This window comes from Hippopotamus amphibius, chromosome 12 (assembly GCF_030028045.1).
Source record: "Hippopotamus amphibius kiboko isolate mHipAmp2 chromosome 12, mHipAmp2.hap2, whole genome shotgun sequence".
Taxonomy (NCBI): domain Eukaryota; kingdom Metazoa; phylum Chordata; class Mammalia; order Artiodactyla; family Hippopotamidae; genus Hippopotamus; species Hippopotamus amphibius.
Genome location: NC_080197.1, coordinates 59,178,294 through 59,190,265, shown reverse-complemented (window position 1 = coordinate 59,190,265; position 11,972 = coordinate 59,178,294). Strand labels below are relative to the sequence as shown.

At 37.3% G+C, this 11,972-nt stretch overlaps 1 protein-coding gene across 1 annotated transcript in view; it reads right to left on the bottom strand.

The window, feature by feature from the left end:
• Positions 1 to 426: 426 nt before the first annotated feature.
• The window catches only part of LMNTD1 (lamin tail domain containing 1), a 53,695-nt gene continuing 42,149 nt past the window's right edge, over positions 427 to 11,972 (bottom strand). The window contains exons 9-10 of the mRNA XM_057702087.1: positions 5,766 to 5,833; positions 427 to 1,028 (exon numbers count right to left, since the gene is read on the bottom strand). Coding sequence (XP_057558070.1) covers positions 1,021 to 1,028; positions 5,766 to 5,833 — 76 coding nt within the window. The 3' untranslated portion in view covers positions 427 to 1,020. The remainder of the gene's footprint in view (positions 1,029 to 5,765; positions 5,834 to 11,972) is intronic.

Sequence of the window (11,972 nt, the reverse complement as noted above, 5' to 3'; positions counted from 1 at the left end):
GACTTTTTAAAAATAAAGTATTTTTAGCCCGTGATATTTGGATATAATAAAACAAAGCTCAGTGCTCACCACTAATGGATCTTTGGGTTATTTTGCATTTCTTTATTTTTTTAAACAGAGTATTTTGGGGGAAGATCCTCACTTTTCTTGCTCCTTCTCAATCCTAAAACTGTAAATGCCCCATCTTCCTGCATATGTTATATAAATAAACAGAAATTAAATTAAATTAAGCTGGGCTACCAGGTATAGACAGGATTTGTTCTCAGAAACTGAAGCAATCATACCTTCTGCCTACAAAGAGGGTCAACTTAAAAATGAGCAAGTTCACTAGTTTTTCAACTTCTGTATTCTCGATGGGTACAGAATAAGATCGCCAAAGCATAAGAAGTGAGAATTGTAAAAAAAAAAAAAAAAAAAGTAGCTCTATCAGATTATTTAATTAAAACAGTCTTGGCATTTCCTATCCATGGGATTTTGTACCTAGTATCACAAGGTGGAAGAGATTATTTTGGCTGAATTTGAGTTACGTGTAGGCAAGTTTAAAAACTCCCAACTAGTTACTCCATAGAAACTTCATCTCTTACTTCCAGTCATTCCAGATTAACACATGATTTCAGGAGACAGATTCCAAGTGTAGAGAATCAGACAGACCACAAGATTCAAAATTCCTGAAATATGTGCTTTTGGAAAATGCATCTGCAGAAATGGCAGAAATTGTAGACCTAACAGCTGGGCAGGCTATAAAAGACTGAAATGAGTGATTGGGAAACTTCATGTGCATAAAATGAAAACTGTGATGGTTTTACTTTTGACCAATGTTTTTCTTCATAACAGCCTAGAAGGCAAATGTTTTAACTTGTCCACAAACTCTATCTCCTTCTTTAGGAAATGGTTACAGGAAAGTCCTGAGGAATTATCTTTTGTAAGGGAAACCATGTTCTCGCTTGCTACTGGCGTCTTCTCCTGGGTGGAAGGCAGGCTGCGTCACGTCAGGCATCCTGTGTTCTCTAGATGTGGATATTATTGTCCTGAACAAAAGATAAAATGGCAATGCATGGTGAAATAGAATACAGACTGTGCGTATGCTAACATCATTATAGCAATATAAAGTAGAGATGATCAGAGTCTTTCTTTCACATTAATCTTAAATTAAGACCAGGATATAGCAGATCTAGATCATACTCATGGACAATAACAGGAGGGAGGAAATTATTTGCTGTTGCCTCATCTTTTGCCAGGGTGAAAGAATTACTCGTTTTTCTCTCCTTCTAACTCAAATCTGTAACTTGTGTGCTTGTTTAAGTTACGGTTCTTAATGCCGATTTGTGATGCGCAGGGTTCTTTGACACCTAAGCAGCATAGCTATTTCACTAGCCAGTCATGGATACTATTTACTTCTGGTCTTAAATATGGAGATCAAAATGAGTCTGAGACAACCAGCTTAATGACTTGTTTCTAAATGCTCACACCCTTCATTTCCTTCTTGATGGTACTCAAGTAGTACCTAATTATCTTTTCCATTAAATATCTAGGATGTGCCCCAGATTTAAAATATACCAGGTAACATGCACACAAATGTAATAAAGAAGAGAAACTTTTGTTTCTCTGTTTGCTACTGCTTGAGTCTTCTCTAGGAGCCTCAGCAGGAGACTTCTCAGCCTGAGATGTTCACGTTCTACCCTCCTCTGCGGAGCTGGAGCTGGAGACAACTGCACAGGCACGTAGTCTCCTTTAAACTGTGGAATACCTCTGACCCGGCATGGTGAAGTCTAGATCGCAGGTCTTTTTATTCCTCCCACACAAACTAGCCGTGGCACAGCAGGGTGAGGCTGGGAAGACAGAGAACAGGGTGGCTGACAGCCTTTGGAGGAAGGAAGTTATAGGAAACAAAGATTCAGGAAACTTCAACTGACTGAAGAATTTTGGCCACTTTGAGGGTTGAGAGGAGAAAGATATTAGTACATATATGGAAGGAATATATATATATATATATATATATGTATATATATATATATATATATATAATACAGATAGAAAACACTGACATCAGAAAATTTAATCATTAGACTTTCAAAACTCCTTTAGCAAGGTTTCATGTTAAAGAGTATTAAATGTTAGTCCTCCTTTCTATGCTGTTAAATACTGACTCTTCACTTTTAAAAAACTGGCCCCAGAAGGAGAAATTGTTGTGGAAAGTTCTCATCAGGGTCCCAAGGAAGGTTCAGCGGAGGGCTGGAAAGACAGCCCATGTTCAAGTTATCCAATCTGGACTATTCAGAACATAAGTATTGTGTGAACACATCAGCTCATGGAAGGACTCTATCACAAGTCCTTTATTAGGAGTCCTAATATAATACACGAGAGTATCTCATAAGTGGAAGAACTTTTGCCAGTTATGAACTCAATATCCCATGCTTGCAATTTTGTCTTCCCAGGTCCTAATCAATTGCATGCTCTGGAGGACATTGCTGGTGATATGTAACAAGTCCCACTTCTGCCCGCGATCTTTCTTCCCTCTTTATTCTCTATCCTAGATTCCTCATGTCTCCTAGCAAGTCTGAGAGTTCATGTGGCAGGTGGGACATGACTTGGCCTTGCCAGAGTTCTCTACTCTCACCCGTGGAAAGTTCTGTTTCTGCAGCATCCTGTGGTGTTACCCACCTGCACTGCCCATTAGTCAGACAGCAGAACTCTCACACGTTCCTCGCAAAGAAATAAACAAAGAGAGTGTCTCATCTGAGAGCTGTGACTCCAAGTGCAACGGCGTGGATTTATTCAGTCGTAGCATAGACATGTGACTCGCATAAAAAAGGTAAAGAATCTAGAGACTGAACTTTGATTTTCTGGGCTTGTACCAATAATTGACACTCAAGTTAGCAATTTTGGAAATAAGACTTTAATCTTTTTTGGTGTGTGGAGAAATCTTAAGAGTCTCACAGTAGCCGACTCCTTTTTGTGTGTGAATGAAAATGGCTTTTTCTAGCCCTACTTCTAAATGTGTGGTGTATTTGCCTTTCAGACAAGCTGGGGGTGGGGGGGAGCAATAAGACCAATGCAATCTTAAAGCTTGTGTTGCAGAGTGATGTGGAAGAGCGTGGGCAGTAGGCTAAGATTCTAGTCTTCACTCTGTCACTTTATCTAAGTGACGTTAGGAAAGTGACTGAATCTCACGGAGATGAAGTTTCTTCAGCTATACAGTGGAGATAATATCAGCCCTACCTACCTCATAGGTGCAAGCAAGATGATGTGAAAACCGTGAGATCCTATACAGATGTATAATACAAGTCACCAAGGAATGGTCGTGAATACCAATGAGACCTGAACGATGACTTTAAACCATTTTCCATGAATAGACACACCAGACTCAGGAGATAACTGAGCTACAGAAGTCATTCACTGCCAGATGAAGTGAAATTTTGCTCCCAGTACAGGCTTCAGAAATATTCTGAGAGCACATTGATGGTCCATCCTAAAGGTGTCCCCAGATGGGGATGGAGGCTCTGAGAAGACAGAAGTAAGGCAGCGCAAGAAACATAGAACTTTTCAAAACAGAGTGGGTTAAAAAAAAAAAAAAACTAACAAAGAATTTCCCACAGAGAGGCTCAGTGAACAAATCTGTGACTATATAGTTAAGCAGAATAATGACTGAGGAAGACCAACAAAGACTAAAAGCTTTTGCCAAAATTATGTTATTCAATATCCCATGAGGGGATTCAGAACATTATTTTCCAACCAAAACCACCACCAACAAAAAATCCTTGTTTTTGTATGTAATAAAATGTCCCCCTTTCCAACTCATCTGCACATTCAGTATTGAATATAATTCCCTTCTGGCTACAGGAAGTGAAGGGTAATTGAGCTGTAGAAGTGCTGGTTGCTAATGTCTGTTGCAGATTTCAGATCCCATCCTTTGCATTTTAGTGACACCCTTCTCAGGGCTGTGTCAACGGGGAAGAAATAAATCCTGGTGTAGATAAAACTCTAAGACTTCCAGGAGCAGAGATTATATCAGTGAATCCAGGGCTGGCTTCTCCAGCTCTTTACAATTAAAAAACCTTTAGTTTCATTTTAGCCTGTGGTTGATTTCTAGGTGAATTTTGGTAATTTGTCTCTACAGACTTCTGTTTCTTTCACTCTAAAATGAAGTGGTTGGAATAAATTCCTTTACAATCCCAATGTTCTATGAGAAGTGTCTGAGAAGAAATGTTCTCAGAGGAATAGGAAGAGGTAGCCATCACATTTTTTTTTATGGACTATAATTGCTTTACAGAGTTGTGTTAGTTTCTGCTGTACAGTGAAGTGAATCAGCTATATGTACACATATATTCCCTCCCTCTTGGACCTCCCAGCCCCCGATTCCACCCATCTAGGTCATTACAGAGCGCTGAGCTGAGCTCCCTGTGCTATACAGCAGGTTCCCACTAGCTATCTATTTTATACATGGTAGTGTATTTATGTCAAACCTAATCTTCCAATTCATCCCACCCTCCCCTTCCCCCCACTGTGTCCACACCTCCATTCTTTACATCTGCGATTCTATTCCTGCCCTGAATAGGTTCATTTGTGCCATTTTTCTAGATTCCACATATATGCATTAATATACGATATTTGTTTTTCTCTTTCTGACTTACTGCACTCTGTATGACAGACTCTAGGTCCTTCCACAACTCTACGAATGATCCAATTTCATTTCTTTTTATGGCTGAGTTTTAAGAGGTTGGAAGCTCAAGGATAATGAAGCTATAGAAATGGTGAGAGAGGACTTGTAAAAGAGTAGGTGACCTTCAGAAAAATAGAGGATGATGAGGAAAAACCTAGGGAGAGACAAGCTGAAAACAATTGAATAGCTGAGCAATCAGAGAAAACTTGAAAAGTTGGTACACAGATGTGGATAGCTAGTGGGACCGTGAAAGGCCAGCATGCTGTGTAGAGGAGGAGTCATTTCTGCCAGCAGAGTATAGAATACTAGCAAGTTAGGGTTTGGGTGGCTGTAACTTTATTCTTAAATCAAGGAGCAAACCTAAAGCTTAGTCATAAAAAAAGAGCAAGAAGACATATAAGTAGATTAGTCATGGATGAGGGCAACAAAGGATCCTAGAGGATACTGACCAAAAATTTGGGATTCCTTGACCAAAAATCCCCTTGTCATCAGCTCTTTGGGGGAAGAGTTTAAACACAACCACTTACAAAACAGAAAGCCATTGAACTCGTCCTCAATTACTTACATGTTGATATCAGCATGAAAAAGATGAGGCAATGTAGGAAGTGACTGGTTAAATGATGCAAAGTCATTTATCAACTGAGTAGCAGAGGCCAGAGTTCCTAATCTTCCCTTTCATCACTATTTAAAAGACACACAACTAGAGAGCTTCTGCAGTCTCCTTAACTGGAATGACTTCTGTTACACTATTTATAATCTGTTGCTCACGGGAATTAAAATGTACTGGTATAGGTGGAAAATTGATTTTTTGGTATTTGAAGTGACTCTGGATTTCAGTCACTCTTACTTGTCCATCAACAAGGATTGGATGAGGCTATAGGGCAAAAAGTAAAGATGTGATATTTCTTTGTTTCTCATTCTTAAAAAGTTTATCACACAACAGAGATGACAAAAACTGAAAGTGATAAATATTTAACAGAAAATTAATCACTACAGGATATATGAGAAAAATCCATGCTCTGATGGCTCTTAAAGATGTATCTACATATTATAGTCATTATTTTTCTGCAAAGAAGGCAAATTTGCAATATCTTTATATACTTACCTTTAAGAAGTTGCACTGACTGCCTATTGCTTTCGTAACTCACACATCCTGTGTTTTCTTGATCTCTGCAAACCCAAAAAAGGGGGGTTTAGGGGGATAGGCAGGATCCAGTCCTATATGCCAAGCACTGATTTTTCACATTAAAACAAACCCTGGAATATACGAACAACAAAAGGATTATCTTTCCTTTGAAGAAGAAATCTAAGGTTTAAGCACAGTATTTCATGGTAACTTGATCCAAAGGGTTTAAATACCACTTGAAAAGTATGATTTGATTATTAAGTCTAAGTTTTCAATGAGTCATTTTAAAAGGAAATATAAAATTTCAAGATATAATTAATTAAAACTTTGAGAGAAGAAATGTCTGGAAGATATATTTTTTAAAACTGAGGTTGCAGTATAATTTCACCAGCCTGTAAAATTCCTTAAATGCTTTCTACAATTCCAGCAGCCGCAATGATGAAGTAGCTAGTGAAGGGGGGTGCAGGACTAAGGCTGCATCGGAGGGATGTGCGAGGAGATGTGTGGACAGAAGCAGACACTGCCTAGCTTGCCAATTTATGTGGCTCTACTCTGGTGATGAATGAGGTGACATTCATCACCAGGGTAGGGTGGTGGCCTCCCTCACTTCCATATATTTAGGCAGGGATTGAAAGTCACTTTGTTGAAATATAATTTCTACATAAAAAAAAAACCCCACAGAAACCCAAGTGTTTCAAACTGAAATAGTGCTGGACAGACAATCCCAAGTACAAATTACTTCTAGCCTAGAGATGAGATGTTATTTTATTCCTGTAAAATAAGAGAGGAAAGAAAATTGATATTCTAGGTACAGACAACAATGAGCTCCTCTGGAAAGAAACCACTGCCGGAAAGCTCTTCAGTTCTACTTAATTTTTCTTTTTCTCTGTGAGCTCAGAAGAACTATCAAGTAAACTGCTCGTATTTGGTTATAAAGAAACAATATCCAGAAGCTGATGTGAATATGTGATCTGCAAGGAAGAATAACAAAAATGCAGGGTGTTTCTGGTTAACGCTGTGATTCCTTTAGCCACTAATGGGTTTCTAAATCCAATGAATCAGAAGGCTGTTTGGCACATCACAGTGTAAACTTTCTGAACAGTGAGTTATGGACCTGGAATATAAACAGGCTTCTAAAAGAGTTTCCTTGCACAGGCAGTGGTTTAGATAGAACAATCTAGTCATCATTTCTCATCTTCTGGAGCAATTTGTTGGCATGAAACAGATCTTGTAAATATTTTATGTGTGTCCTTCCAGACTGACTAGCCTGAGGATGAAGGGTTTGAATTGCACCCTGAAAGCTTGTTCTTTAGCAAAGTACTGTATTTTAGAGCTAAAAACACTTACAGAAAATTCTCATCTATAATTTCTTGAAATCTAATGATGGGATTATCACCAGTAGCGGTGTTTGTTTCCATTTCAGAGTGTGATGGTAATTTCTCAGGGTTATTTGAGCCTGAAACATTTAGCACCCAGTAACTTTAATCTGAATATTTTTTTTAAAAAAATTATTTATTGACTGCATTGCTGCACACGGGATTTCTCTACTTGTGGTTAGCAGGGGCTACTCTTCATTGTGGTGCGCTGGCTTCGCATTGCGGTGGCTTCTCTTGTTGTGCAGCACAGACTCTAGGCATGCAGGCTTCAGTAGTTGTGGCACGTGGGCTCAGTAGTTGTAATGCACACACCACCTTAGTTGCTCCGCGGCGTGTGGGATCTTCCCGGATCAGGGCTCGAACCCATGTCCCCTGCATTGGCAGGCGGATTCTTAACCACTGCACCACCAGGGGAGCCCTAATCTGAATACTTTGACTTCCTAAAATAGTATTTTTTTTTAACCTGTGTGAAGAAATGGATCATTAATGACATTTCCATAAATGAGATTATAATCTTTCATAACTTTAAAATACTTTTGTTTTGTAATGTTGAAATGTTTTGAAATAAAAGATCTAGTTATAAAGTTACCCAATCATTCTGTCATTAATACTAATATCTTGGATTTCTTTATATGGTCATTAAAGAAACCTTTATTTCAGCTGTAAGAAGAGACATATAAATGGTTCCCACTCATCTATTTTTTAAAAAAAGAAACTCCTACAAAAGTATTGTGATATTGCAATCGGAATTTTCTGAAATCAAGCAACAGAAGAGAAAAATCATTACTTTCAAATACATGATTTAGTATGATTTTCCTTTATAAAAGAGTTCCTACTTTTTTCATGCTATTATTTGATAATAAAAAATGAACAGAAACCCTTGGCATTTTGTAGTGTTTCTACAGTAATTATTTTCTATTCAGTCTGAATGTAAGAGGTCCAAGTAACTGGCCTTCTATATTCCACAGGATAGTCAGGTGTTTTGTTTTAAAATTTCTATATATCAATTCATACAATTTCTAGTTACATTGTTGACTAATACTGCCATATGTATATATGTATATATACATACACACACATATATTAACTGAAAATCTGGCCAGTCATAGAGAAGTGACATTCGACATTCCAAATTCTTAATCTGATAAATGTAAACAATGCAACATAGGTCTAAACACGAGTAAACAGCACAGATACTAACATGAAGGATGAATAAATAAAATTTATTTCAAACTTGTATTTTTGGCTTTGTTACCATTAGGGGTTGGAAATGTATTCTTATGGGAAAAAATGACTTTGATCCCAGGACAGATAGTTAGACACAGTCTAACTAAAGTAAAATTCCATAAATGGCTGAGACAAGTGAGAGAGTAGCATAGACATATATATACTATCAACTGTAAAATAGATAGCCAGTGCAAAATTGCTGTATAACAAAGGGAGTTCAACTCGAGGATGGATGATGCCTTAGAGGACTGGGACAGGGAGGGTGGGGGGAGTCGAGGGAGGGAGGGAATATGGGGATATGTGCATAAAAACAGATGATTGAACTTGGTGTACCCCCCAAAAAAATAATAAATAAATAAATAAAATGAAAAAAAAATTCCATAAATGTAATCTTAACATAGAGCTTACACTGATGAGATTTTAATTGTTTCATTCCTGCACACTGTTATCTATGTTCTAGTTTCCTTAGATTTCTAACCGATTGACTTTATTTTTTAATTTTTAAATGTTTTTAATTTGTTATTTATTTTATACTAAGAGATTGATTTTTAAAGTGTGGCTTTGCAAACCTCAGAAAGAAAAGAGCATTATTGTTATTATTACTCTAATAACATTTGTATGGAAGATGGTAGCAGCTGTCGAGTCCACAATTAAAATAAGCGGCACTGCAGTGTGCAATAGAGAGCACAGATGATGGGCAAGCATATTAGACAGTGTGCAAAGAAAGGGCCTTAAACGGTGCACACACCCACTCTGTTAGCTTAAAGCAATGTCTGTAGGATAATCTCTTCCGATTAGTTTCTGCCATTTGATGCGAGTTACAGAAGAAATCTGACAAAGTTGTCCGCAGTCTGCCAGCTCTTCTCAGCAAGAAGAGGGCACATGCTTGGTCCAGGAACAATGGCGGCAGCGCAAGGCAAACACATCTGCTTGGTTAAAGCGTCCACAGACTTTCCGAGAGTGACTCTCTTATGCTGCGGTCGGGGCCTTGCCTCTGTGCTCTAATAGCTCCAGGTGCACGCTACATTCTATCAAAAATGTCTTTCTTGTTTTTTATTTTAAAAATTTTTTATTGTGAAAGATTCCAAACATACAGAAAATATGAAGGAATAAAACCACCACATCGGTATACCTGTCACCCATATTCAATCATGAATATTTTTGCATATTCGCTTTATCTATCTATGCTCATATCACACCAAACCATTAGCAATTACATAAAGATGTCTGCATGGATCTAAGAACAACCATTAAAACCCCAACACAATTAACACACCTAAGGAGAGAACAATGATTTGTCAGTATCTAATATTCATTCTATATTCAAATTTACCTAATTGTCTTAAAAATGTCCTTTCTAGCTGAGGTTTTTGTTTTCTTTTTGATCAGTCGTCTGTTAAGTGAAACTAAACGGTAATGATCCCACGTGGGCTGTCTGGTTTAGACATAACAACGTCCTACACAAGATGGTTTCTCTCTCACTTTGTCTGGAGGTGTGCCAACACAGGGCATTTAGGACGGCTTTTCTATCCTCAACATGTGGCTTCATCCCTGAGTTGAAAGACGGGCCTCCACCCAGTAATCATGGCACAGAGGTGACACAGAGGAGCACGTGTCCAAGGTCATGACCCAGATGCCGTGTGCACAACTTTCGTTCACATTCAGTCATACACAATATGGACACATGGTCCCGCCTAGATGCAGAGACTGAGAAAGGCAGGCTTTATGCTTGGTGGCCACGAGTTTAGGTTTCCCTGGACCTATGGGTCTTGTGACTAAAGGAACAAGACAGGTTTAGGGGCAAGAATTAGCCATCTCTGTGGTAAGATGTTCCTGGAAATAACTGCTCTCTGATGAACTGTAAGACTAATACATTACTTATTATAAAACATTATAATAAGACTAATACATTGCAATATATTGATACACTTAGATGTATTTCAGGTAAGGCTATTTTCTCCTGCACTAAATAAGCCTCATATTATGCATATTCACTTTGAGCTCATCAGTCTATTATTCTAGGTTTTCTGTCTCCTTCCTTGTCAGGGTGTAAGTTGTCAGTGCTTATTACTGTAACTATGCTTTCTTCCCTTTTTAATTTTCCTTTTTGTCATCAAGCTTCTAAAAATAAACTTTTATTTAAGTATAACATACACGCAGAAAACTTCACAAGTCATAACTTGCACAGCATGATGAAAACAGTGATTCACGTAAACACCATTCAGATCAAGAAATGGAACGTTTTTAGTATTCTGTGTAACCTCCGAGTACCATTCCTTTCTTTCTTCCAGAGATAACACTATTCTGACTTTTAACACCATGGCTTAGTTTGGTATGTTTTTGAATTTTATATAAATGGAATCGTATAATATAATATAATATAATATAATATAATATAATATAATATATTCCTTTCAGGGTGGCATCTTTTGTTCAATATCACGCTTATACAATTCAATGGTGTTATCGCATGGAGCAGTAGTTAGTTTTCATTGCTTATGGGATTGTATTAATATATCATAATTTATCCATGTTATTGTTGGTGCACAATTGGATTGCTTCTAGTTTTTGGCTATTACAAATAGAGTTGCTATGATTATTGTATTCGTTATTAGGTGCACGTGCACGTATTTGTTAGGCATATATGATTCCTGGGAATAAAACGGATGAACTATGGGATATTTGTAAATTCATTTTTCTTGCCTTACTGTACTCAGACTTCTAGTACAGTGCTGAACAGAAGTCATCATAAAGAGAATTCCTGCCTTCAGCTGAATCTCAATGGGAAAACTTTACGTCACCATTTAGTATGATAGTTTGCATTAGGATTTTTGTAAATATATAGGAAATTCTTTATAATCCTAATTTTCTAAGGTTCGCTCCTCATGGATCAGTATTGAATTTTATCAAATGATTTTTCTATATTTATTGAGATGGTTATAATTTTCTTCTTTATTCTGTTAACTAATTAATTTTCAAAGCTTGAACCAACTTTGCATTCTTGAAATAGATCCACTTTGTTTGTGATATATTATCCCCAAATAACCCATGTTTCAAAGAAGATCACATTGAAAATTAGAATGTGTTTTGAATTGAATGATAATGAAAGTATGACATATATCATGTCAGAAGCACTACATTCATATACTATTCTTTTTTTTGAATAATAGCTAACTTTATTGATTTAGAGCTCATATACTATTCTTGAAGTGTTTATCCTAGATTCCAAGATGCATACTTGATCTACTAAAGTCTAATACAAATTGCCACTTTTACAACTTATTGGACAAATCATGGAATTAGAGCACTTTAACTCCATTTACTCCCCTCCCAATTTCTGTGCTAATGTTTTTGTTATTATAGGTTAAACTGTGTCCCTCCTAAATATATGTTGAAGCCCTAACCCCTTGAGGTTGTGAATGTAATCTTACTTGAAAATTGGGTCTTTGTAGATGTAATCAAATTAAGACAAGATCATACTAGATTAGAGTGTGCCCTAATCAAGTGACTGGTATCCTTATAAGAAGCAGGAATAGGGACACAGATACACAGATCACGTGAAGAGGGAGGCAGAGGTTAGAGT